Source organism: Nematolebias whitei, chromosome 19, assembly GCF_014905685.2.
Source record: "Nematolebias whitei isolate Nwh7 chromosome 19, NemWhi1, whole genome shotgun sequence".
In the NCBI taxonomy this organism is placed as follows: domain Eukaryota; kingdom Metazoa; phylum Chordata; class Actinopteri; order Cyprinodontiformes; family Rivulidae; genus Nematolebias; species Nematolebias whitei.
The window spans coordinates 28,546,603-28,572,369 of NC_056516.1; the positions used below are offsets into that span (position 1 = coordinate 28,546,603).

The 25,767-nt window shown below is 38.6% G+C and overlaps 2 protein-coding genes across 2 annotated transcripts; one reads left to right on the forward strand and one right to left on the reverse strand.

Annotated features, from left to right (window-relative positions):
• Positions 1 to 4,355: 4,355 nt before the first annotated feature.
• Positions 4,356 to 6,695, forward strand: cfap20 (cilia and flagella associated protein 20). Its single transcript, XM_037692822.1, has 6 exons — positions 4,356 to 4,514; positions 4,720 to 4,799; positions 5,816 to 5,927; positions 6,012 to 6,200; positions 6,279 to 6,392; positions 6,514 to 6,695. The coding sequence occupies exons 1-6, from the start codon at positions 4,431 to 4,433 to the stop codon at positions 6,517 to 6,519; spliced, it is 585 nt and encodes a 194-aa protein (XP_037548750.1). The 5' UTR covers positions 4,356 to 4,430; the 3' UTR covers positions 6,520 to 6,695.
• A 3,282-nt stretch (positions 6,696 to 9,977) lies between these two features.
• dgat1a (diacylglycerol O-acyltransferase 1a) lies at positions 9,978 to 25,239 on the reverse strand. The gene is made up of 17 exons (XM_037693422.1): positions 24,765 to 25,239; positions 23,401 to 23,488; positions 21,009 to 21,049; positions 20,670 to 20,755; positions 16,666 to 16,718; positions 16,252 to 16,357; positions 15,989 to 16,117; positions 15,688 to 15,762; positions 14,505 to 14,608; positions 14,350 to 14,388; positions 14,153 to 14,194; positions 13,890 to 13,934; positions 13,684 to 13,796; positions 12,528 to 12,593; positions 12,040 to 12,127; positions 10,801 to 10,863; positions 9,978 to 10,665 (listed from the first exon to the last, which is right to left on the reverse strand). The coding sequence occupies exons 1-17, from the start codon at positions 25,022 to 25,024 to the stop codon at positions 10,519 to 10,521; spliced, it is 1,545 nt and encodes a 514-aa protein (XP_037549350.1). The 5' UTR covers positions 25,025 to 25,239; the 3' UTR covers positions 9,978 to 10,518.
• Positions 25,240 to 25,767: the final 528 nt, after the last annotated feature.

Consider the following 25,767-nt stretch of genomic DNA (forward strand, 5'->3'; position numbering starts at 1 on the left):
CACCCACTCTAGTTTTGGTCACACTCTTGCTAGCCGTTAGCTTGAAAGTCTGGACAGAAAAAATTTTTTTTTATTTTTTCTTCGATGAGGTGATTTAAAACTATCTACAACAGGTAAGATAATAATTTTATAACCTTTCAGCAGAATCCTTCTACAAAACACCTAATTATAACCAGTTTTCTGCTGTTCTAATTTGAAAATTCAAAGTTTTTAGTCACACGCAAGGAATGTTCTGGTTTTTTATTTGGTCAAAACTGAATCTAAATTACAGACAGTTGGAGTTCAAACTTGGACAGATTGAGGAAAAACATCAATTGTATATAAAGTTACAAACATCAAAATCAAATCTGTGAAATGATGAATATTTGTCTGTTAGTTGTTGTTGCTTTGGATAAACCGCTTTATGTTTGCAGCATCAACTTAAAGTTAATTTTTACAGTAAAAATATCTGAGCAGCTTCAGAACCAATGCTGGTTTAATCTGTAAAGAACGTGGCATCAAACTTGCACGAGAGTCAAATTAATATATATTCAGTCCCTGAACGAGATTTAATATTAATAAAAGTTTTATCAAACTAATGAAAATCCATTTAGATTTTCTATTCATTAGAAATAAAAATAAAAATCTGGATTCCATTCAGTTCTAGTGTTTAGCTTTAAAAGAACAATTTTAAATGGATTAGTTATTTTATGCAATTAAGGAAAAACAAAAAACATTAAAACAAACAAATTACAAAATCAGTTTGGTGTTCATGTTAACAATCAGATGTGTTCTGGACAAGATAAAACGACTCTGATCTTTACTGAGGCGCAGAGATTTAGATTCAAAACGACTTCATCAAACTGATGTGAAGAAACTTGTTGGTCTACGTGTTTTTTTCTTTCTCGCTGCGGGAAAACATGTTAACTCAGCATCTTGCAGGCAGCTCAGCTGACTGGTTTCCCATGATGCCGTGTGGTAAGACCGCTGAGAGAAGAAGAAAAGCTCTGCTGAGTCAGTACACACAAACACAACCTCGGTTCTTTCCATCCAGAGAAACCAGAGAGGGAACCTGAAACTCATGTGGTGCGTGTTTGTGTGTCTGTCATGCACTCGTGCATGTGTGTGTGTGTGTGGTCCTCACTCTGCTGGGCTTTTTACTTGGTCCTCACTAGACAGTAAATACAAGAAGGTGTGTGTGTGTGTTTATTTAGATATAAACAGACTCAATTCAGTTTTAACACCAAGTCACAACAGAAGTCATCTCAGGACACCGAACAGGACTCGGGACATTTTGCCAAGTAAACTATAATAACCAACTACTGCATGTGCCACAAAAACAAAGCCATCAAATATTGCTACTAAATTAACTTGGAATCAATAAACTGTCTTCCTGGTTGAGTGGTATTTTTTTCCTCCTTTTTTTGGTATGTTTACAGTTTTTTAATGACAAACATACTGTAACATACAAAACGTCGTGAATGTTAGAACAGTAATTTAGGATTCATGAAGTAATGGAAGTTAAGGGAGGAGAGAGGTTTTCTTAAGACATGAAATCTGTGTTTTTATTTAAAGTATATTAAGCTTTTGAAAAGTTGCTTCTTAAAAAAACACAACTTTAATATTGTAATGATGGCGTAGCTCTTTAACTACAGAATTGTGGGTTTGGTGTTAACATTTCCTAAGAACACAGTTTCAAAAATGATGAACTATTATTTTAAATTCATGAGCTGTTTTCTCTGATTAATATTTGAACTTTAAACCCCTGTCAAAGACTTGGTTTTAGCATATTAGGAAGCAGGTTCTCTTCAGGTACTATCAGACAAAAACATACATTTGCACAACACACAATGTTAATTTCATATTTGATTATTTATTACTTTTTAGTTTTAAGGCTGTGAAAAGCCTTAAACTGGTTTCCTTGCATTATATCAGAAAATATATTTTTTTACATTAATATTTAAGTTGCACTTGAGGCAGAAAAATACATTTGTGTGAAAAATTGAGTTTAGAAGTTTCAGCTATAAAATGATAATAAAACCAAATTCAAATTATTGAATGATAAATTATTTATTTACAAAAATGTCACAAGTGAATGTAATTTCCTTCCATTTTAATCCTACATGTAAGTTAAAGTGGTGGTTTTTGTTGCTTTTAAAATATTTATATACATCTGTGTTTCTTTGCAACAATTAGCAAACAAATGTAACATTTAGAAATCAGCTTCACACATCGATCTGCTCTGACCATCAGGGGGACAGAGATGGGGAGAAGTCCTGGTGCAGCCGCTACACAGCTGGGCTACCTGTGCAGCTATGGCGCCCCCTGCTGCACATCCCAGGTTCTGCACTTGGTCTGATGTGAGATGAGGCAGATCTGTGCTTTAAATTTATATATATATCATAATTTTATTATCAGGATAAATTATATTAGATTCTTGCAGATATTATCTCACTGACTTCATAAATACATTTTTTTATTAACATCATCTGGTTATGTATTCACTTAATCCAAGTTCATGTGTTCTCTGAGGGGATGTAACACTTTCAGCCAAGTGCACGACCTTGAATCTTTCTTTATTTCCTATTCCATAATTTAGTTACATTTTTCTCTTATTTAGAGTTCCAGAAACCCACTGTGAATAAACTTGCATGTGATTCCTGAGCTAGACAGACATCATTAAATGACAAAAAACTACTAATAAAGTAAATTGTTTTATATTATTTGCGTGCTCAAACTAAAATGCTGCTTTAGTGTTTCGTTAAGTCTCTTTTAGGCCTTCCTCATTAAAGCCAGTTTAGCGTAAAGCACCACCACTGCAGGCAGAAAGACATCTCAAAGACATTATATGCATTTAAATCTGTTGATAAGAGTGAGCCGCATGGACATAGTGTCCACGATGTTGTGGCTAAACAAGATGGCCGACAGAACACTAAACTAAAATACAGCTAAAGCAGCATTTTAGTTTAAGCTTTTCTCGTTACAGACAGCTTTTGTGGGGTGAGTACTATTTTTGTTTTAATGTGTTGTAGTACCCACTGAGCAAGGAGACGTCTAAACAACGTCTTTTTTAAGTCGTTTCTGCACGTCTAAATTGGGTCCCTTGGAGGTGCAGACTGTGACGTCTAAAAGACGTCCAGTTTCGACGTCTATCTGACATGTTAATATAGACGTCTTTTCCATGTCAACTAACTATATTTATTAATTTAAATAGGCTCTTATTATATTAAACTTATTTTAGTCATAAAAAATGCTGCTTCTATGCTATGCATATGAAAAGTCCTTTAAAACTACGACTGAAGCTAGGGAAATATTTATTTGACCACCCATTGTGCAGCAGGGAACATGGTCCTAGAAACAGTTGAATTAGAGTTTACAAATCACTCCTTGAATTTTTCATTTATCTTCTTTATTTAACACAATTTAAAGGATTAACAGAACAGTAGCGTAACACTGGTGGCAAAAACTAAAAAAAAAAAAGTCCACCTTCAGTACCTTAAAAAAAAAAAAACTACTTTAGAATTAACAGGGAGCTTATCAACTGGTGGCAAAACACAATGTACACAAACAAGCCAGCGATTCGTCTTCGTGTTTTTTATGGCAGAAAGCAAACAACTTCACAAGTACCGCCACCTACTGAAAATTAATGTGTTCAACGCGGAATAAAATTGAATAATAATAACAATAATAACGATATTCTTCAAATAAATAATAAGGTAACTACTAAAATTTGTAAAAAAAAAAAAAAAAAAAAAAAAGAACAGAGGAAATGCATGTTAAAAAAATGATGTCTATATGACCTCCAAGTCTTACGTTATTATGACGTACAAATGCGGTCATGGTTAGACGTCCAAAAGTGGACTTTGTTTGCACGTCGGGGGGACGTCCAGAATTGGACCAACGGACCCAATATAGACGTAATCTGGACGTCCATTAGACGTCTAATGTTTAGTGGGTAGTAAATGGGATGGAAGAGTACGGTGGCCTTGAAGTTTAAACTACAATTAAAAAACGCAACTACATATTAAAAAAAAACCACGACATATTAAAAATCGTAGAAGAGTCTTTGAAAATGTGTTCTAAATTCAAATTTGCGTTTTGTTTATACACGGATACTCGGGCGTTCCGTTGCCATGACCACCAGGCTGCGTTGACATTCAAGACCCGGAGTGAAACGCAACCAAACAACTTTCGTTCCCCCAGTAACACTACAACACCAACAATAATATAAAAAAAAAATGCTGACTACTGCTCTTATTATGCGCTTCTGAGAGAGATACGTGAATATATTTTTGAACAATAACACTACAAACATAATCTTATAACAAACCGATATATCTTAATCTAAAGGCCGCGGAACGGAGTTCTTCACAAACAGAACCAGTAGCGCCGGGGAACCGGAAGTACAGTCTGTAAACAGTGCGCAAGACTCCCTATGTAAACTAAAAACGATGTTTAAGAACACATTCCAAAGCGGATTTTTATCCATTTTATACAGCATTGGCAGCAAACCGCTTCAAATATGGGACAAGAAGGTAAGTAGGGGTCCGGAAGCAATGCTGTGAGATCATTTCGCATCAACATAGTTAGCTGTTTGTGCTAAAGCTAACACACGCGTCATGTTGATGTTCGGCTTACTTAAGTTAAATCTGTTAATTTGCACAAAACAGCTAATTTTTTAACGATTTTACCGCTTAATTTGTCTAAATAATAAACATTAGGTATTTTATGTGTCCATAGGTGAGAAATGGACAAATCAAGAGAGTTACAGATAATGACATACACTCCATTGTGTTGGAACTCGAGGGAGCAAACGTCAGGTGAGTTGTTGTGTTTAAATAATCGTAATTCATTTAGGTTTGACGCATGTAGGCCGATGTTCAGACGGAATACATCTTTACAAATTCTGAGGGATATCGGATATGTAAACAATCGGTCAACTGTAAAATCATAGATCAGTCTTATTCTCGCTTATCCGTTCAAGCAACATGCTCTGTATGTTTTATTCTGCTCACCTTTCTCTTCATCTCTCAGCTTGTTCTCTGAAATTAAGAAAATATATGAACATTTTTCTACAAAGCTGCATGATTTTTTTAAAACTAAACCAAATGAGAAATGTATCTTCAGTTCACTAAACTTAAGAAAACTGCAACCATCTAATCTTTCTACTTGGTTGATTATAGAAAAGGTCAATTATAAAGTTTTGCTGTTGTCTAATATTCCTAATGAGATAGTTGTGACACATGATAAACTACCAACTCTTCGGAAAAAGCATGTGTATGTAAGAGTATGTCAACAACCAGTGCCATTTTGAAACTGCACCTATTCACCAGTCACTGTGCGAGAGGCGGGGGACACCCTGGACAGGTCTCCAGTCCATCACAGACGCAAAGACAAACGAGACAAAAACATTCACTCTCACTCACATCTAGGGACAATTTAGTTCCTAACGTGTGTTTTTGGTCTGTGGGAGGAAATCCGAGTGAGACAACAAACATGAGTTTGTAAAAATGTTAATAAAATGTGTTAAAGATAACCTGAGCATGTTTGTGTCACAATTAAAACACGTGAAAGTAATATTTTAACTAAACATAACTTGGATAACACAATCTTTATATGAGATATTAGTTTTTATGAAAGGATGTGTAGGTGTCATGCATTCATGTGTTTAAATGAAACAACCCTTTTTCAGTCTTTGTTTTTAAAAAAAAAAAGTCATTCAGCTTGTTGTTTATGATGTTAGCAGTATTTTTTTTATATGTTAAATAAGTTTAGAGTTAATTTCTGCACGTCTGTGTTCCTCTCTTTTTTTTAATCATCTCTCTTTTCTCTGCAGCACCACCTATATAACATGTCCTGCAGACCCCAAGAAGACCCTCGGCATTAGACTTCCATTTTTGGTCATGATCATCAAGAACCTTAAGAAGTACTTCACATTTGAAGTCCAGGTATGGGTTCACAGACCTTTCTTGTCTCGTTGACACACTCTGCTTTATTATCCCAATTTGTTTACTCTTATTTACATCTCCCAGGTGTTGGATGATAAAAACGTTCGGCGACGGTTTCGTGCGAGTAACTATCAGAGCACGACTCGAGTGAAGCCGTTCATCTGCACCATGCCGATGAGGCTGGACGACGGCTGGAACCAGATTCAGTTTAACCTGTCGGACTTCACCAGGAGGGCCTACGGGACCAACTACACCGAGACGCTGCGAGTACAGGTGAGTACACAAAGACAGACAGATCATGCGATCACAATTTCTCTGTAAACACTAACATGTGACCTGCTCTGTTCTCAGATTCATGCAAACTGTCGAATCAGAAGGGTGTATTTCTCAGACAGGCTGTACTCTGAAGATGAGCTACCAGCTGAGTTTAAACTCTATTTACCCGTCCAGAACCAGAAGACAAAGGTGAACGTTGCACCCTTAAGTGGTTAAATTACCTGAAACATCACGACTTAGTGTGTACATTTGTCTCGTACTAAATGCTGCCAGACAAATTGTCCAACACCGTTTTCTTTTTTTTTTGCAGCAGTAGAGCTTCTTGAGCTGCGCCGCTCCCCAGACGTGACGTGAAGTTTATCTTTTGGATTAATGTGTAGATAGTAACTGATTGTGATTGTAAAATAGGGTTTTGAGGGACACTTTGTGTTGTTTCCTGCACAATAAAGGCTTTTAAAGATTTATTTCTTGTAAAATTTTTCATTTTATTGAAATATGGAACGGTAATGGAAGAGCGCAAATTGATAATTGCATGAATTCAGTAAATACCCATTTTAGATGTCAACCTCCCACACACGCTGGTTTAGAATTTACCTTCGTAAAAGTGCTAATTTTTAAAAGAATTTTCTTTTAAATAAAGTTGTTGAAATTTTCCTTCTCTAATAAATTAAAACAACATAATTATTGCATTTGATATCAATAAACTGTTAATTTCATGTCCCCCTTTAGAGGAATAAATGATTTTGGTGAAAATGAGCAAATTAGGAGTTGAACTGGGACCAGAAACACCCAAGTGTCGGTGTCTCAATTCGCCTGGTTCAACACTTAGGTACCAAGTTTAAGTGACGTTAAATATCACAATTGATTTATTGCGCAGTCAAAACTGACATGATGAAACGTGGTTTGTAAAAATGTCAATTACATAAGCAGTTTATTTTTTATTTTAACTTGAAAGTACACAAGATTCTGGAATGGTGAGTTCAGCCTCTATATCACTAAATAAGGAAGCAGCAAAGCCTAAAGAAAAACTGAAACTGGAGAACTTTAGCTCAAGACCACTTTAAGAAATACAAAACGTTAAAAACTGAAATGTTCAGCAGAAGATAAGCGAGTCTATCTTCAGATAAGTCCTAGTAACAGCTGATTTTGTTGTTTTCTGTCAATAGAATAGTTGCATATCAATCACAAGAGGAGTGTTTGGTTCAGAATGTACTCAGAAGTCTCACCTTGAAGAGTAATGTTCTTAAAATCAGTTAAGCATTCGTAAACACCAGAAGTGGATCCTCCACATGAAGTTTTTCTAACTTGAATTCAACTTCAACACAACTTCTCACAAACATCACAAGGAAACGGTTCCTCTCCTGTCTGAACTGCCATGCGTATTTAAATATGTGAACTTTCTTACATAATTTGGTTTTTGAAGGCAACAGGAAACTGCAACTAAATGGTAAGATCAACATGTCCTGTTCCATGTAAAAAAAAAAAAATACATACTTAATCCGTGCACTCAAACGTATGTATTTAATACAGGATTTAGTACTTTTTGTTCATTTTCTCTTCCATGCCACCGTGCTGCATCTGCGTTTTCTCATGATGATGCTCTTGTCTAAAGAACGTCATCCTCCTCCCAGAAAGTTATGACACTCAAGTTGACACAGTTGCTGTGTCAACTCTTGAAACTGTGCCTGCAGTCAACCTACTTCACATATGGGGAGCAATATTATAGGCAGAAACATGGGTGTGCTATGGGGTCTCTAGTTTCTCCTATTGTTACGAACCTGTACATGGAGGAGGTAGAAAAGAGCCTTGACGTCCTTTTCAGGGACACCACCAAGTCATTGGTTCAGGTATGTTGACGACACCTGGGTTAAAATTAAATCTCAGGAAGTCCAACATTTTACTGACCACATCAACTCTGTGGATAAATACATCAAATTCACACGAGAAGATGTAAAAAATGGCAGACTGGCTCTCTTGGACTGTGAGGTCTGTTTCTGATGGACATTTGGAAACTGAGGTGTACCGCAAACCCACCCACACAGACCAGTATTTGCAGTTTGACTCCCATCACCCTTTGGAGCACAAGTTAGGAGTCATCAGGACTCTGTACCACAGAGCAGACAGCGTCCCCACTAACTCAGGAGCCAGACAGAAGGAGAAATCCCACACAAGACAGGCTCTAGAGCAATGTGGATATCCTAACTGGGCCTTCCTGAAAGCAGAGAAGAAACCCAAACAGGACTCCAGTCAGCCAACAGGTGAAAAGGAGGAACCCAGACCCAGACCAGTGGTCATTCCATATGTTGAGGGAGTATCACAGAAACTGACATTTATTTCCTAAACATAACGTCCCAGTGGCTTTTAAACCTGAAAATATATTACAAAGACCGGTTCATCCCAAAGATCCAGTCCCCCGGCACAGAGTAATATTGTGTATGTTGTTCAGTGTCAGAGCTGTGATCAACAATTTGGTCGTTTGTTTTAAAGGAAAGAATGTTAGTACTAATGCATCCATAATATAACCTCTGACCAAAATTCTCTGACAAACTTTCTAACCAACTAGCATCAGCTGTGCCATTTACTTCCACACAGTTTAGATTACAAGGGTTTAAAAAAAATAATCATCCAACATGAACTTTTATCTCCCACAAAAACGGAACGACCATCATCGTCCAACTGCTGATCAGATCTGTCACTGTCGAGCTCTGTAGATCAAAGTGAGACAAATGAATGGTTCATTTATTTTATTTGACTTTGAATAACACTTGAATTAACCCCATTCAAAATAAAGAAAACACTTTGAAAAATGGTTTCATTACATTTGGACAAAACCGAGAAGACACACCACAAATTTATTTACTGTACAGAATACATGAAAAAAAAAAAAAACATTTCTTCTGTTTGACTTGAAATGCTTTTATTTTATTTTTTACTGCAGGCACTTATTTTTGGTCAGGAATGCTAATATTCAGTTTTGTTTTGTGGAAACTGTTTTGATGGTTTGAGCTTTTTCCCTGAAATCTGAAGCAACATTTTGTTTTTCAGATGAGAGGTTCAAAATCATGTTATTGATCTTTTTCTTGAGAAAAAAAAAAAATCAATAAAATCTTAAACATTTTTATTTCAATCTGCAATGCAATAACTTTACATGAAAGTGTCAGATTTTGGCAACAATTACAGCAAGAAACCAACTAAGAAACGTTTTAGGAATCCAAACAGTGAATAAAAAAAAAGTACTATCTTTTGGACTTCCACACCTCAAACCTTCAGTAATCAAACTCGAACATAAAACTTATCCCAACAAAATGTGTTTTCATTTCATTTTCAATGCAACTTAAATACATTCATAAAAATCTATTGCTTTAGTTCACAACATGCACATTTTTTAAAGTGCAAAAAAACGATTCATTGGTTCAAAAAGTAAATCAAATACAGCTTCAAATCACGGAGCACAATATAATAAAATTAAACAAATCAAGTTTTTAGCCGATTTCACAGATAAATCCGATGCAGATCAGACGTGTCTGTAACGTTACACTGATTTATGGTTTTACTGAAGAAAGATGATTGTACAAATTCTCTCACAAAATGTCTCGGTACCTTTCACTCCTTCTAGGAATGGGTCCTTGCTTCCTACAATCATTTTTACACAATTTAATATATATTACATATATAATACTGTATTGCATTGAAGAGGGAGGAATAGCTGGAATTTATACAGAATGCACGTAAAAAAAAAAAAAAAAAAAAGTCATTAGGGTTTTATCACGACCTGGAAACGTAAACTGCAAATGAGCTGCTTAAGATTGACAACCACCAAAACCCCCCAGTTTCATACAAGCTCCTGGTCTAGCTTGTTGCGTGGCAGTGATTCATGTTTGTTTTCCAGCAGTTCTTCTTTGCAAGGAGCTGCTCCCACTTCTCTGTCTGTTAAAGTGCTTTTTAGACATCGTTGCTGAGCTCAAACACTTTTTAACTGAGCAAAAATGTGCGTAAAATTAGAATCTTATTCCAAACGAACGAAGAATCGGTTCCTTTAAGAGACATCTAAACGCTGCTTCGGTTCGAATCCAGGATTAAAGACTTAAAGGGAATCTGCATTTTAAAGTTTAACATTTGAAAGTGAACTTGAGCTCAACAACAAGCACGTCTATTTTTATTTATCCTATTAAATGTCCATTCTAATGTGGTCCGGTTCTTTGCAGTGTAAACACTAGAAGCTGGTTCAGCTTATTGTCACCTTAAATAGCTTCACCTTTTCTCATTGGCTCATCTCACAGGTGTGTAGGAGAATAGGTGTGTGTTTTTTTCAGTTTTATGTAGTGTTCCCATGATGGATGACATAATAGTCATGAACATACATCAACACAGCGACAGGCTGTCCAATAATGAGTGACATCCACACGGCTGCATTGCCGTTGTTCCCATTCAGGTAGCGACCCACAAACCAAGCCAGAGGAACCTGAATGGAGTGAAGGTCAGAGGTTACACGTCAGGGTCTGATCACAGGTCTGTGCAAAACTTCATAGACTAACTGAGAATACATGACCAACGTCTAAGAGACGTTTACAGCAGAACTAGATGATTTTGTGTTTACCTGAGCCATCATTCCCATAAAGGCCCAGAGACGGAACATCTTCAGAGGAACACTAACCAGGTACTGAGGAGGGAAAAGGAAAGTTGAACACATTTTTCCAATTCAGATTATCATAAACAACATCATGATGTTACTGTGTCAAAAATCGTATCTGCAAGTAAAAATGGGCCTGCTGTCAGTTTTTATTTTATACGTTCTATAAAATTCAACCACTTTCAAAATCTTTTAAACAGAAATGGAGGTTCACCACCAACACATCCCAAAGTAAGTGATAAACTACAAACTTTACATTCATCTTTTAGTTTCCAGGTTTTTTCCCCCCTCTTCATTATCTTCAAAGTTGTTCTTTGTTTCAAACAGAGATGGGTTTTAAATAAAAAGTGACAGAGACTAGGCCTGTCACGATAATAAATTTTGCTGAGCGATTAAATGTCTCAGAAATTACTGCAATAAATGATAATATTGTTTGAAACTTGACAATAATTACTAATTATTGTCAAATTTAAGAAGAAATGTTTTTGTTTTGCATGGAGTACCTTTTTTAAACCACCTGATGGCAGTATAAGACGGTTTGAACCGAAGGATGGATAGTGAGAGAGCGAGCAGCGTGTCTCTAAGAAAAAAGGGAGGGAGGCCCCTTGATGTGTCATGGGCTGTCTCTCTTCAGTTCTCAAAATGGCGGACGCTCGGTGTGGTTTGAGCTCTTTAGCATAGCATTTTTCCCACAAAGCTTTTAATAAGAATTAAAAAAAAAAATAAAAAATCAGTAAACAAGTTCTCAGATTCTTTTTGCTGTGAAAAACTTTTTACATGAAGGCACAAGTTTCAACCGTCAATTTTGGAGATTTGACAAGATGGAGGTTTTTTTTTCGCCCCTGAGGTCGGCCCGTTAGCTTAGCTTCTCAGCTTAGCTGCTTTTAACGATCCAAAAATGAAACTTTGGACGGTTAAAACAGATTTTAAAGAGAAAAGAGAAAGGGAGGGGTCAGTGACGAGCACCGCAGTTGAGCTTTTTGTCATCCAGTGTCTTCAGTAGAAAGAGACACGAAGAAACGATAAAGCTGATAAATGAAAATGAGGTTGATAATTTTCATTTATCATGTGATTAATTGATTTATTGTTTATCGCGACAGGCCTATGAGAGACACTTCAACGTCTCACGCACATTGTTCATCTTGGAGAGATGATGGCGGGAACAGGTGATTAAAAAAATGCCAGATGACCTAAAGTTTTCTTTACCTCGTGGAAGAAGGCAGAAACCAGGAAAACGGCAGTCTGAGCCATAAACTTGTTTGTCCCCTTCTTCAGCATCGGCTTATAGAAATGTCTAAAAACAACAACAACAAAAACATTCATCATGGGGTCATGTTAATAAAGCTAAATCTCATAAAGGGTGGCACAGTGAGGCAGTGGTTGCCTCTCTGAGAAGATCACAGGAGTGCCTCCCAGCCTGAGACCTTTCTAGTTGGAGAAAACATCTTTTCCCAGTGCAAGCATGTTTTCTTTCCAGGAGACCTCGTTTTTCCCCACAGACTAAAAACATGCATGTTAGGATAATTGGTAACTAAATTGTCCATAGCTGTGAGTGTGAATGGACTTTTTTCCTGTCCCCTCTGCCTCTTGCACAGTCACTGCAGGAGATAGTCACCAGCTCCCAATGACCCAGAAAGGAGAAGCAGGTAAAGAAAATGGATGGACGGATACATTTTAAAAACTCTCATGCTTACCTCAGACACCACTTGTGCACTGGGATATTCCAGTTGGCCCAGAAATATGTGACGGTCTCAGAGTTCCTGAAATGAAGAATTAAGAAAAAAAAAAGCAAAGATTTGTGAAAACTTCAGAAGAAAATGCTGAATATTTCAGTTTGTCATCTATAGTAACGTGTGACACACGCTCCGTTTATCTAAAAGGCTTCCCTAGAAAAAATAAAAACACCCAGTAACATTCCTAAATGCAAGTGGTTCACTGGAATGGTTTAAAATCCAAGTCTTTCAAGACTTTTGATCAGAAAGATAAAGAATGCCAAAAAAAAAAAAAAAAAGGTTTTGTAACAGAGTGGTACATTATTTCAAATACTCCAGTCTTTGTACAATTTCATTAATGCGATGCTTCTCAATTATTTTCTGTTGTCTCCTAAAACGGCAAGGCAGCCATATTTGTTCATAACTTTATTATTAAGAACGCACACAACAAAATGAGAATGGTGGAGAAAAAAAAAGAAGAAAAAAAAAAACACCTACTCCCTGCGGCAAACAAAAAGCATGTTTTCTAGGGTCACATGCGCTCCCCCTAGCATTGCCCCGGGCCCCCCAAGGGGGGTGCGCCCCACTATTTGAGGACTGCATTTTTTGGAACAAGCACCTGTGATGTGTTGAGGGTCGTCCTCACCAAGAACAATAACAAGTGAAAGTTTTGTTGGCAGTGATGAGATCTTCCTCACCGCTGAGCGAGAACCAGTAAATAATGACGTCAAACCAGCAGTGTGTGCTTCAGTGATACTCGGGTCATAAAATGACAACTCACCGCTGCGCTTTTTACAGAAAAAGAAGCTCAGCTGTGTGTAAGTCATGGTTTCTCTGTTGCAGAACTTTTTTTTTTTTCATGCTGTATTTTGAGAATAAATCAAAAGTTTTGTAAGAATCTACATCAGAATGATGATTTCCTTAGGATCCTCAAAAGGTGGGGTAGTAAAAATCAGTTTTCAGTGACAGTTTGCACACAAATCATATAAACACATTATTGCCATTAATTTTGCTTGGGACAATATTTCCAATTATTTAAAAAGTGGTTTCATCTCGTTATGGACGTCCCTTCAGAGTGACCTTTAATCTGCGCAGTGGTTTGTTTGCACATGATTATACGTCAGTGATCCACACTCACCACCAGTCCCTGTAGAACTCCCTGTCCCCAAACTGCAGCAGCTCCGCCACGAAGTTCATGGTGGAGTGGAAAAACCAATAAAAGAATATTAACCATATAAGATGATTAGGGACCTATGAAAGGAGAGAAATGAGGAAGAGGAGGTGTATAAAGTACGTGATTGGATCATAAAAGGTCACTGATGAGCTGCTTGTGGCGATACTCACAGCTAGCTTCAGCAGTCGCTCTACCATCCGAGAAAAGTCCATTTCCTGTCAGAAACAACAAATTAAATCATTAATTTTCATAACAAGACACTATGTTTTACCTTACTCCCTGCTTATTTTAAGTTCTTCGTGTACAGGGACACTACTGACATGGAGGTGTGAAATTAGATTAGATAGAACTTTATTGATCGCTTTGGAAGATTCCTTCAGGGAAATTAAAAACTAATTTGGGAGCAGAACTAATACATGAAGAGTTGACATACCTGGAATGGTTTCATCGAGTTCTGAATAGTGGGAACCATCCACTGAAAGATACATTAATGATTTTGGTCATTTCCATCAATTAATATATTATATAGGTATGGTATACTATATATACACACTGCTAGGCTATTTTATAATAATAATAAATAATAATAATAAATAAAATTGAAAGTAGGCAATGCTGAGTTTGTCTTACCTGTTGTATCAATCCCACCAACAACTGCATGAGAAACAGCTGCAGTAGACAATGAGTTACGATTAAAACAAACCATCCATGTTCACATGTTGATTCAACTTTATTAGATCATTTATTGACTTAAAAAAAAAAATAATTACATGAATCACTCTTACCATTTCAAAAAGTCTTCTCAACAGGAACCGTTTGCGTATTCGAGGAGACCGTGGGAAATTGAGCTGGTAGCAAAGAGTCGGTGCGCAAACAAAGTAATACATGTCTGAAGGCAAAAAAAATAAAAACAAGACAGTTCAGATGGTTATTTAGCAATTAGTGCACATACAAATACTACAGTTATAAGATATATGAATAAGATCTGAGAGTTTAAAACTTAAACATTTAAAACTGTAGATGAAACTCTGCTTGTGGAGGAGGTAGTGTCAGCCACGAACATCATCTGAACAGGACCGCCAACTCAGACCTTAAATCCTCTAAAGAATAAATCTCCATCTCTGACTCGTGTCGCTCTTCCAACATGCGCAGTGCCTGATTTTAACTAATTTAAGCACAGACAGCTTCACCTGGCTGCTCAGGTTCTGTAAATGTTGTCATCAAGTGAAGCTGTCATTTTATGACGAAGGAAGTGTAACTACCTAGACACCAGATCAGAGTCAGAGAGGTTTATCCTCATTTCAGCTACGCATAATTACATATTGAAACGAAACAGCGTTCCTCCAGGATCACGGTGCAACACAGAACATAACGTGCAAAAGTGCAGATACACAACAGAACAATAAATACAAACAGACGTCTAACCTCATCTAAACATTACAATCTAAAGTAATTATGAGACGTGTTGATTAGTACATGTGTAGGTGGTACATGAGGTAGAAACATGTTCTGATGAGGTTAGCAGCATAAAGTTTTCCTATTTTTATAGCAGCAGAGATAAAAATTGTGTAAGGTGCAACAATGATAAACGAGCAGATTGAAAAAATGTACAAGTAAAAAAGTCAAACAGTACAACACAGTAGTTGTGTGTATTTAGATTGTGTGAGTTAGAGTCCTTCATGCATGTGGGTGATAGGGTCCATCCTGTGTGTGTGTGTCTTTCAGAGTCTATCATGAATGTGTGTGCCAGAGTCCAGAGTTGAGGATACAACTACACATCAAGATGATATACAGTTGGCTAATTTGCTGTAAATTCATACATATGGCATTAAAGTGTTAGAAGAGTTGGTTCAATAAAACACGTTCTTCATGTAACGTGTTTCAGGTAACCATTTTCAGATATTGCAGGTTTCTATAAAACATTTGATTATTTTTCCCCACTCAGATGTGAATTTTGTGAATGACTACCTCTGTGTGTGAGGTTGCCTGGGTAGGAGACAAGAGAATGAACTGCCGACCCGTTAGACTGTGGCACATCTGGACCTGGAAAACAAAAACAAACGGCAAAGAAAATTAACATGAATTTCAATTATTCCAGTCATCAATTCAATTTCCTAAAACCTTGGGTTTACTTTGTCACCACTAGATGGTAATACAACACAGTAAAAAAGTGACGTCCGTGTGTCCATGTGGATCATTTCATTTAGAAGAACTGAAATATGAACCTCAGTCAAAACTCCTCTGCCCCTCAGCGTGCTGAAACACTTACATGAATACGACCGCGTTAATCTTTTGGCTTTGGCTTGTCTGATTTCTCTGCACCACTTGTTGGAGTCTTGATAAGAGTAAAGCTTGAGAAACAGCATTGAGTAGATCGCCAGAGAAATCACACCACCCACTGAAACAAACGGAGACACAAGAGCCATTAGCAACGAAAATCCACATTTATTTCTGTCACCACAGAGGCACAAAAAAGGATTCAGTACTTCACAGTTAAACAAATAAAATGTACAACCATTGAAGGAAACATACCTGGGGTTATGGAGGTCACAGAGAGGACGGTGGCAGAAGGAAAGACCAGCAGACATGTTAGGTTGAAAGTGTGAAGAATCCATCCTGTAGTTTCAGAGATTGTTCCCTAGAAATCATCATGGAGGAATACATTTTGCAAACATGTCCTTTCTTTCAGATAATCACTGTTTTTATTTGTTGTCAACAGTTTATTCTGGATCAGCAGAGGTTTTTTTTATGATTTAGTTGCTGTAGCGTTGAACTGCTCCATGTACTAACCATGCACCACCTTTTTAAAGTTTATTTAACAAAGACGAATAACAAGAGTTATTATCAATCAAACCTACTTAGTTTACAATGTATAAAAACATTTTACTAAATCGGTCAGAACTTAGTGTTAATTATAAAAACCGGCACATTATTGTAAAAACTTACCACGGCCAGACGCCTCTCTATATACAAGGCTGATAAGATGAACATGTTGGACACTAAATCACAAAACAGAAATGGATTAATGAACTTGGTTTATGGAAAAATGTTAAGAATGACTATTTGTTATGCCGTTTAATACAGAAAATAGTGTAGTTGGTTAGTTGTGACCATTGAAAATGATGCTTCTCTGAGTATCTGGAGCTTTAAAACATGCACAGCAGCCTTTGGTGCCACTTAGGTAAATATACAAGTCAAAAGTTATTACTTCATAACTCTGATTTTAAAACCATAAACATGGTTTGAACCTTGGAGTCTCAGGATGTATTTAGCGTCAGATGCATGTGAATATCTTTTTAAATAAAATGCATAACTTGGCATTGAATAGTAGTAGAGTTGCAGTACAGTCAATGTCCCAGGGTTCAGATTTTTGCAGAACCTGGTTCAATATAAATACTACTAAAATATATGTATATTATTTAATGTTTTGTGGAAGTGAAACCAGATCTTATGTGTTCACAAGAAACCCATTATCAGAGTCAGAGTCAGAGTTTCTTTATTGTCATTCGCACCTCATGTGGTACATGTGGTGGAGCGAAATTATGTACGCAGGGTCCCAGTTACATCCAACAATAAAATGTATAAGAAAAACAGTAATAACATCTAAGATATGAACTAAGAAAAACATCAACTAAATATACACTAAGCACTCATAACATAAAACATTGAACATCAGCACAAACATGAACATGAGTCTGTGAGCAGATGTGCACGCATGAACACATCAACATTGAAACAGATCAGCAGCAACATGAAACAGATCAGCAGCAACATGAAATGGTTTTTCACAGTGATTATTCTAGTTAGAGATTCATGAGTCTAACAGCCTCAGGGTAGAAGCTGTTCCTCAGTCTAGTGGTTCTACACTTAATGCTCCTTAACCTCCTTCCTGAGGGGAGTGGGGCAAAAAGTGTGTGTGCTGGGTGGGTGGGGTCCTTCATGATGCAGGTGGCCCTCTTCCTGCATCTGGAGGTGTAGATGTCTGTGATGGTGGGGAGACTGATTCCAACAGATTTCTGTGCAGCCTTCACCACTCTCTGCAAAGCTTTTCTTTCTGCAGCTGTGCAGCCTCCATGCCACACATTGATGCTCGAGCACAGGATGCTCTCCACTGCACACCTGTAGAAGGAGGTGAGGACTGAGCTTCCCAGACCAGCTCGCCTCAGCCGTCTGAGGAAGTAGAGTCTCTGATGAGCTTTCTTGATCAGGCTGGTGGTGTTGTTGCTCCAGCTGAGGTTGTCATTCATGTGTACACCCAAGTACTTGTAGCTGGAGACCACTTCCACCGCAGATCCTCTTATGTTCAGTGGGGTGTAGATGTTTTTGTTCCTTCTGAAGTCCACAATCATCTCCTTTGTCTTCTTCACATTGATGTGAAGGTTATTCTCTCTGCACCAGCTCTCCAGGTGTTCCACCTCTTGCCTGTAGCTAGACTCATCATTGTTTGTGATGCATCCCACCACCGCTGTATCATCTGCAAACTTTACAATGTGACAGCCTGGATGGGTAGCTGCACAATCATATGTGAGCAGAGTAAACAGAAGTGGGCTCAACACACATCCCTGAGGAGAGCCAGTGCTGAGGGTTATGGTGGAGGAGGAGAGGTTGTGGATCCTCACTAACTGTGGTCTGTTTGTTAAAAAGTCTAGTACCCAGTTGCAGATGGAGGGGCTTAGTCCTAGTGTGGATAGTTTGTCCATCAGGGTTTGGGGGATCATGGTGTTGAAGGCGGATGTGAAGTCCACAAAGAGCATACGGACGTAAGAGTTTTTCTGCTCCAGGTGGTTGAGTGCAGTGTGGACCACAGAGGAGATTGCATCCTCTGTTGATCGGTTCTCACGGTATGCGTACTGATGAGGGTCCTCGTTGATGTTGATGGTTGTTTTGATGTGAGTCATGACCAGTTTTTCGAAGCATTTAGCGACTATCGGGGTGAGGGCCACTGGCCGATAGTCATTCAGACCAGTCACTGTAGAGCTTTTTGGGACTGGGATGATGGTGGCAGTCTTCAGGCAGGTGGGAACTGTCTCCAGGGTAAGTGAGGTGTTAAAGATGTCTGCCAGCACCTCACAGAGCTGATCAGCACATTCCTTCAACACTTTTCCGGGGATGTTGTCTGGGCCAGTTGCTTTGTGCGGATTAATCCTCCTGAAGGTACTCCTCACTTCTGCTGAGGTCACGCTGAGATGCTCTTCATCCGGTGGCGAGGTGAGTCTGGTGCTGGGTGGTCTGTTCGGGTCTTCAAAGCGTGCATAGAACTTGTTGAGGGCATCAGGCAGAGATGGGTCTTTGGGACATTGTTCGCTCCTTCCTTTATAATCTGTTATGCACTTAATGCCCCTCCACATGCTCCGAGGGTCTTGTGAGATGAATTGACCCTCGATCCTCTTTGCATATGCGGCCTTGGCCCTCTTAATACCAGCAACCAGCTCTTTTCTTGTCCTACTCAGCTCCTCTGAGTTTCCAGACCTGAAGGCAGTGTTCCTGGCTTCCAGCAGGGTACGCACCTCTGCATTCAGCCAAGGTTTTCTGTTTGGGTAGCTTTTAACATTTCTGATAGTGGAGACTGTGTCAGTACATGTACTAATGTAACCCAGTACTGAGGATGTGTATTGGTCAAGATCAAGCGAACCTCCATTTTCAGCAGCTTCTCTGAAAACCTGCCAGTCTGTTCGATCAAAACATTCTCTCAGTATGGGGCCACTGTCCTGGCTCCAACATTTAACTTTCTTTTGTACCGGTCTGGAGCGTCTCAGCGGGGGCATGTAAGCAGGAGCCAGGAAGATTGAGATGTGGTCTGACAGTCCTAGGTGGGGGCGGGGTTCGGCTTTGTATGCATCTTTTACGTTCGTGTAAACACGGTCCAGCGTGCGGTCTCCACGTGTCGGAATCGTCACATGCTGATTAAAGCTTGGGAGACAGTCCTTTAGATTCACGTGGTTAAAGTCTCCGGCTACCACGTAAAGAGCTTCGGGGTGTTTGTTCTGCAGCGAGCTGATGATATCATGTAGCTCCTGTAGTGATTCATTAGCATTAGCGTCCGGAGGAATGTAAACAACTGTGATAAAAGTCACTGTGAACTCTCGGGGTAGATAATGTGGCCGACATTTCACTGTTATTTGCTCCAAAGCCTTCGAGCATGAGCTATTTACAACAGTACAGTTCGTGGACCAACTCTTACTCACGTAAATACATACTCCGCCCCCCCGTGATTTCCCCGTTAGCTCGCTGCAGCGGTCCGCTCGAAAAAAAAGTCTGTCATCCAGCTGGAAGACTGAGTCCGGCGTTTCACTTGTAATCCACGTTTCCGTGAGGCAAAGCACTGCACACTTCTTCATCTCTTCTGAGGCGCCCGCTCTCAGACGAAGTAAATCCACCTTGTTGTCCAACGAGCGGACATTTGACAGAAAGAGAGACGGCATGGGGAGTTTACCGGCTTTAGCGTTAGCTCGTAGCCTCACCATAACCCCCGCCCGGCATCCTCTCCTCTTAAGCCGGGAGCAGCGCTTCCTCTTCTGCCCGCTGGAACGCCTCTGCTGCAGCTTCCAGGTAGATGACTTTAAGATCTGCATTCTGCCGAGCGTAGCTTTGAGTTTGTTGCTGATTTCTGCTATATTTCGTGGCAAATCCGCTCCTATTCTCATCAGTTCGGTTCGGCTATAGTTCACACGCATAAATCGCGCGGAGTCAGGCACAGAGTCAATATCAAAACTTCTAAAAACTGGGATGGTACCGGGAGCCTGTGAAGCTGCAACTGCTCTGAGCGCGGCCATCTTAATAAACCAATAAACCAATAATAAACCGGCCATCTTATGAAGGTGTGAACTGAAATACTTGGTAACCTCCATGTGCGACCAGTGACCCAGAATGCATCAGTGTGCCAGGTGTAAACAGACAAGAGTTATTCATTTTCTCTTTACATTAATGCAATAAAAGAAAAAGTTTCAAACCAATAATTAGGCAAGCTGCCGGCCAGCTGTAGGGGTCCTTTAGGAAAAGCGACACCACTTGAATTGGATCTACTAAGATGCCATACCTGGAAAAGAAGATTAAAAAAAATGTATTCTCTGCTCATAATTCCATTATGGAGTTGCGAAGTTAAGTAATGTCTGCGGATTTGGTCTTGTTGTGATTGTATAAAAGTTACAATAAGATAAAATTAAAACAAGAAACAAAATGATAAACTGAGGTAGAAACATTAACAGGTCAAAAATTACTTTTCAAAACAACAGTTTACATAAATGTCCTGTATTAAGTCGTACACTAATTGAACACTTAAGCATACTCACTTGATAATGTTCTCCAAGAAGAGCCGTGCATTACTAAGCACCTACAAATCAAAAAGGGCAAAAAGTGAGTTAAAAAGAGTCAAAAATAAAAAAGATAATAGTTTATTGCTGTTTTCTCATGGCTTTTTTTAATTTTATTTTACCGAGTATGGAACGTAAGAAGCTAAAAAAAAATGCTTAGCTTTAAACTTGGCTTATCTTTTCCCTTTTTACATGATCTGTTTGTGATTAGCCTGCAGATTTAACCACATATGAAGCCAGTTTCAGCCGTCAGCTAGAACAGAAACACACATTTAAAAGAACAAACGGTAACAGCCCATAAAAAAACCACTCAAACTCAGGTGGACAGCTGAGAGAAATCCATCCTGCTGAGTCATTTTTGTTTGTGCAGATCAGATCTGTTTCATGCCTAAACGTGGCAACACCTTTCTGCTGCCACCCCCACAACTACTACCACATCCTGCTGCTGCCATGCCCTCTGTTAAGAAACTAAAAAGTTTATGATTATATTTGTATTTAAGTTCAGGGTCAAAGTCCAGCTTCAGTGAGATAAAACTAATTACCCATTGAACTTTGAAGGCAAACACTGGTGTATTTTCACACATTCTACTATACTTTTATGGCAGTAAGTTCACTGTTGGAGAGAATTATACCTCCTGCTGTCATTGGGTCAAACATATCCTTGAGGAGGTCTCATTAAGACATCAGGGTGGGGTCAGTGGCTTATAATAAATTCAAGAGATCATTTATGCCCTCTGGTTTGCAAAGATCATGCAGAAATATTGATCGAACACAAACCGTCATGCAGAGCATTTAAAAATAATTACAAAATCTTGTTTTTGTTACATTATTTCAACGGTGTTATTCCTGTTCACTGAAAGGTCAGCGGGAGAAGTTTGGTACAAACAGCTAAACTAGGAGGCAGCAAGAACAAAAGCGCTGCAGCGTACTAAATGAGCCAAAAACACCTGGTGGAAAAAACAAACAAAAAAAGACATTTATTTTGAATTATATCTTTCGTGTAAGACTATTTTCATGAATTGGCTGCTTTACAGACATGTTCTGTTCCACTAAAGAGATGAAATGGTCCACCCCCTCAAAAAAAAAAATCATAAATGAGGATTTTACCAACAACTGTGACCAGAAGCATACATTGTTAAAACATCTGAATTTCTTATTCGATTGTTTTTATGATCATAAAAACACCAATGGTAAGACCCTAATCGTGATTTTTCAAAAGAAATACAGATTAAACAAAAACAAACAAACATATAGCATCAAAATAATGTATGCTTTGGTATATTAATTTTAGAGATTATTGTTTAAAACTGTTTATACTAGTAATTTTAACTGATTTTTTCTAGTGTGACCCTGTATTCTACAACTTTGTGTTAATAAACCAAATTAATGAGACGGTGCCCTTTGCTGAGGGCACCAAAGGATCAGGTCTGGAGGTTGGTGGGATAAAAATAGAAGGCGATACTGGAGTTGGCTGAACTTTCAGTCACTGACACACAAACATGATTTGGGAAAACAGGTGACACAAGGGTCTGTAGATTCACTTCACTCCTAACAACCGAGTTCAAACCCTTAATAACTGAGCCGAGCCAGCTGGCAGCCACAAAGAAGGGGACGGAGTTGTCATGGCAATAAAAACATTCAAAAATGGGAATAATCTTGTCATGGCAGATTAGAGGTTGAACGCAGAGGAACAGCAAACATCACACCTGTACACGTGCAGAATATTCTTCATATAGTCCGTGTACATTTCTGATACAGCTGAATTAGTCCGTGTACATTTCTGATACAGCTGAATTAGTCCGTGTACATTTCTGATACAGCTGAATGACCAGCAGTACTTCTGTATACTGCACACCTTTAAAATACGAGGTAGATAACACGCTTTTCTAGAAAAGTTCAAGTTGTGCCAAGTATCCACAAACTAACATAAAGGGCAAAATGTGTGACAACCACTACACATCCAAGTTCATTTTCCTCTCTTAGTCAAACACAATATTTTTTAAGACAAAAACCAGTCAAAGTTTGGATGCAGCTACTCAGAACACAGTACTTGCTCTACAGCGTATACTTTTACCTATTCCTCTGATGCACAAGTTTCTTCATTTTACGCACTTAAGTTTTATTTTACGTTTCCAAATCAAAATTAACGTTGATTTTGAAGAATGTTGGTTCCACACAGAGTGGAACATATAGACAAAAAGGGAAAAGTTGCACACTCCAAAATATAGTTTATATACTTTTAGCTTCGTAAACACAACTCTGACTGACAAAGCCTGTTACTCTGAACCCTTCAACTGTTACAGAACAGCTCCATGACCCACAGCTCATGTCTGCTTTTCATGTTAAAGAAATAAACACAGTTTTTACCCACCAGCATGACAACACACCAGTTCAGGATCCCTCTGTAGTTGCTGTAGCCGCTGGCTGAGCTCAAGAGGGACTCTTGTAAAACATGACAGCTGCAGAAAAATAAAACACAACAATATGATTATTATGAGGGCACAATAATTTCCTATGCTTCATTTTCTATTCAACAAAATTTGAGCAGTGGCAAAACAGATTATTTTCAACAAATGAATTACATCCAACAAACATTTTTGTTCCCATAACTGCACTGGGCAATGAGGGAGTTGTGAAAATATAGGTTAAAGGTTCTGATCCCAGAAGGACTTGTGCAAACTGAGGCTGTTCAGTGGAGGCTTTCACAACGCTATGACCGACAGAGAAGGGGACAAGAATAGAAAATGTTGGATTTCAATGGGTCGAACGTTGTAGGATGGATGGTCTTCACATCCTCCACCTCCATAAGATGCCAAGAGTCGAACTCAGTTTGTTGACACCTTCATAATATTAAGCAGACATATTTAAGCTTAAATACTTTTAAGATACTGAAACATCCAAGAAAAAATATAGTTATGTCAATCCTCAATATGTTATTTAAACCAGTGGTTCCCAATCCTGGTCCTTGAGGAACACCATGTTGCATATTTTAGTTGTTTGCCTGCTTTGACACACCTGATTTGAATGAATGAGTGCTTAGTGGCTTTGGCAGAACTTCAGGAAGTAATAAAATCTCTGAATCAAGTGTGCTGGAGCAGGGAAACAACAAAAACATGCAGGATGGCGTTCCTCAAGGACCAGGGTTGGGAACCACTGATTTAAACACACCCAAGCCCAACTTTACAGCTTCCAATTTCTCTCTGGCAAAAGAGTGCTTGACAGGCTCTTATAAAGAATATTACATCATAACGTCCTTTTTATTGAAAAGAAAATATGATTCCTCATCCTGTTCATTAATGGTCTGAATAAACAAAACTAGGTTGGGTTTTCGTTCACAAACCATCCATACATTGTTTATTTTAATAAACTGATAGACATGTCTTCCCCGCAAAACAATGGTCCATTTTGAAGACAAATGTCAAAACCTTGAGGCTAATTTTACAACCATCAAATAAAATAAACAATGAAAAGCCATCGAAACATGTCTGTTAGAAAATTAATTGGCTTAAATTTACAGTTTTAGGGAAGATATCCACCACAGCTAATGACAATTAGCTAAAAAAAAAAAAAAACCTTAAGAAAGTAACCCATTCATTGATATAACATTTTAAAGAAAATATAGAAAAAACAATTTAAAGAAAAACTGGAAATGTTTTTGGACATCTGCAGCTCAACTTCCGGTGGTAACGTTTTTTTCGGTGGCGGCGCTTTGATGTTTTTAAACCCAACGGTTACCTGAGTCTGTCGGTGATGTCCTCCGCCGCGCTCCTCGGCTTCTTCGCACTGTGAGGGAGCTCCTCCTGCTTCGTCCCCACCTCCCCATCGGGACCCACGGGGCGAGAAGCCTCCGCCGCTGCTTTGGTTTTAGCGGAGCACCGTGGAGGTTTTGCCCCAGCGTCGTGCCACTTGCTCCCGTTGGCTTGTTGTTTCACGCCGGAGACGGTCGTCCTCCTCCTGCGGGTTGCGGGCCCTCCTGTGTCAGCTTTTTCGCTCATCTTTTTTTTTTTCTTCTTCTTCTTTGCGGCTTCGGGCACGCAGTTTCTACCTACCCGGCATTGCTTTCTCTCTGCTTTTCTTTCCGGTCGCTGCGAAACGAGAAGTGAACTTGAAGAGGCAGAGTTCCCTCTGCTCTGTCAGTGTTTGTGATGGAACGAGGCGTTTTTACCACCGCTCAAGTTCAAGGTGCAATGGGCTGCACGGGTTGCCAGATCGTTCCAAGACATCCCCCTATCGAGCCACCATTTTCAGCTACTTCCGCCTTAGTGGCAGCTTAATTAGCATTAAATCTTTTAGATGGGAACTACCTTTACTGACTAATCTGTTTATATTAAATAGCTGGGCAAAAGTTTGAAACCACCCTGTATTTTTTTTACATAATTGTTTCTAATATCTTTTTTTAAGCTTTTTAAAATGGTTTTGATCAATAGGCTTTCCTACAGTTTTCTCGTTGGACTTTGCCTACTTTTCCTCCCCACACACATTCTCTGTCGAACTTGTACCCAACTACTGTGCAGTATGTACTGAAAATATATTGAGAAAAATTGACAAGTGGAGGACAAAAGCAGAAGACATGTCAAGCTAAAACTAATTATCTGAAGTAGCTTAATTGGATTGTAAAACTGTGGCTTCAAAAATAGAGGAAACACTTCAGTTGATCATCTACTAAATGTCAAGTTTTACCACTTTTTGTATCTATGTTGGTGGTAAAATACTGCTTTATCTCTGTCAAACTGTGTTA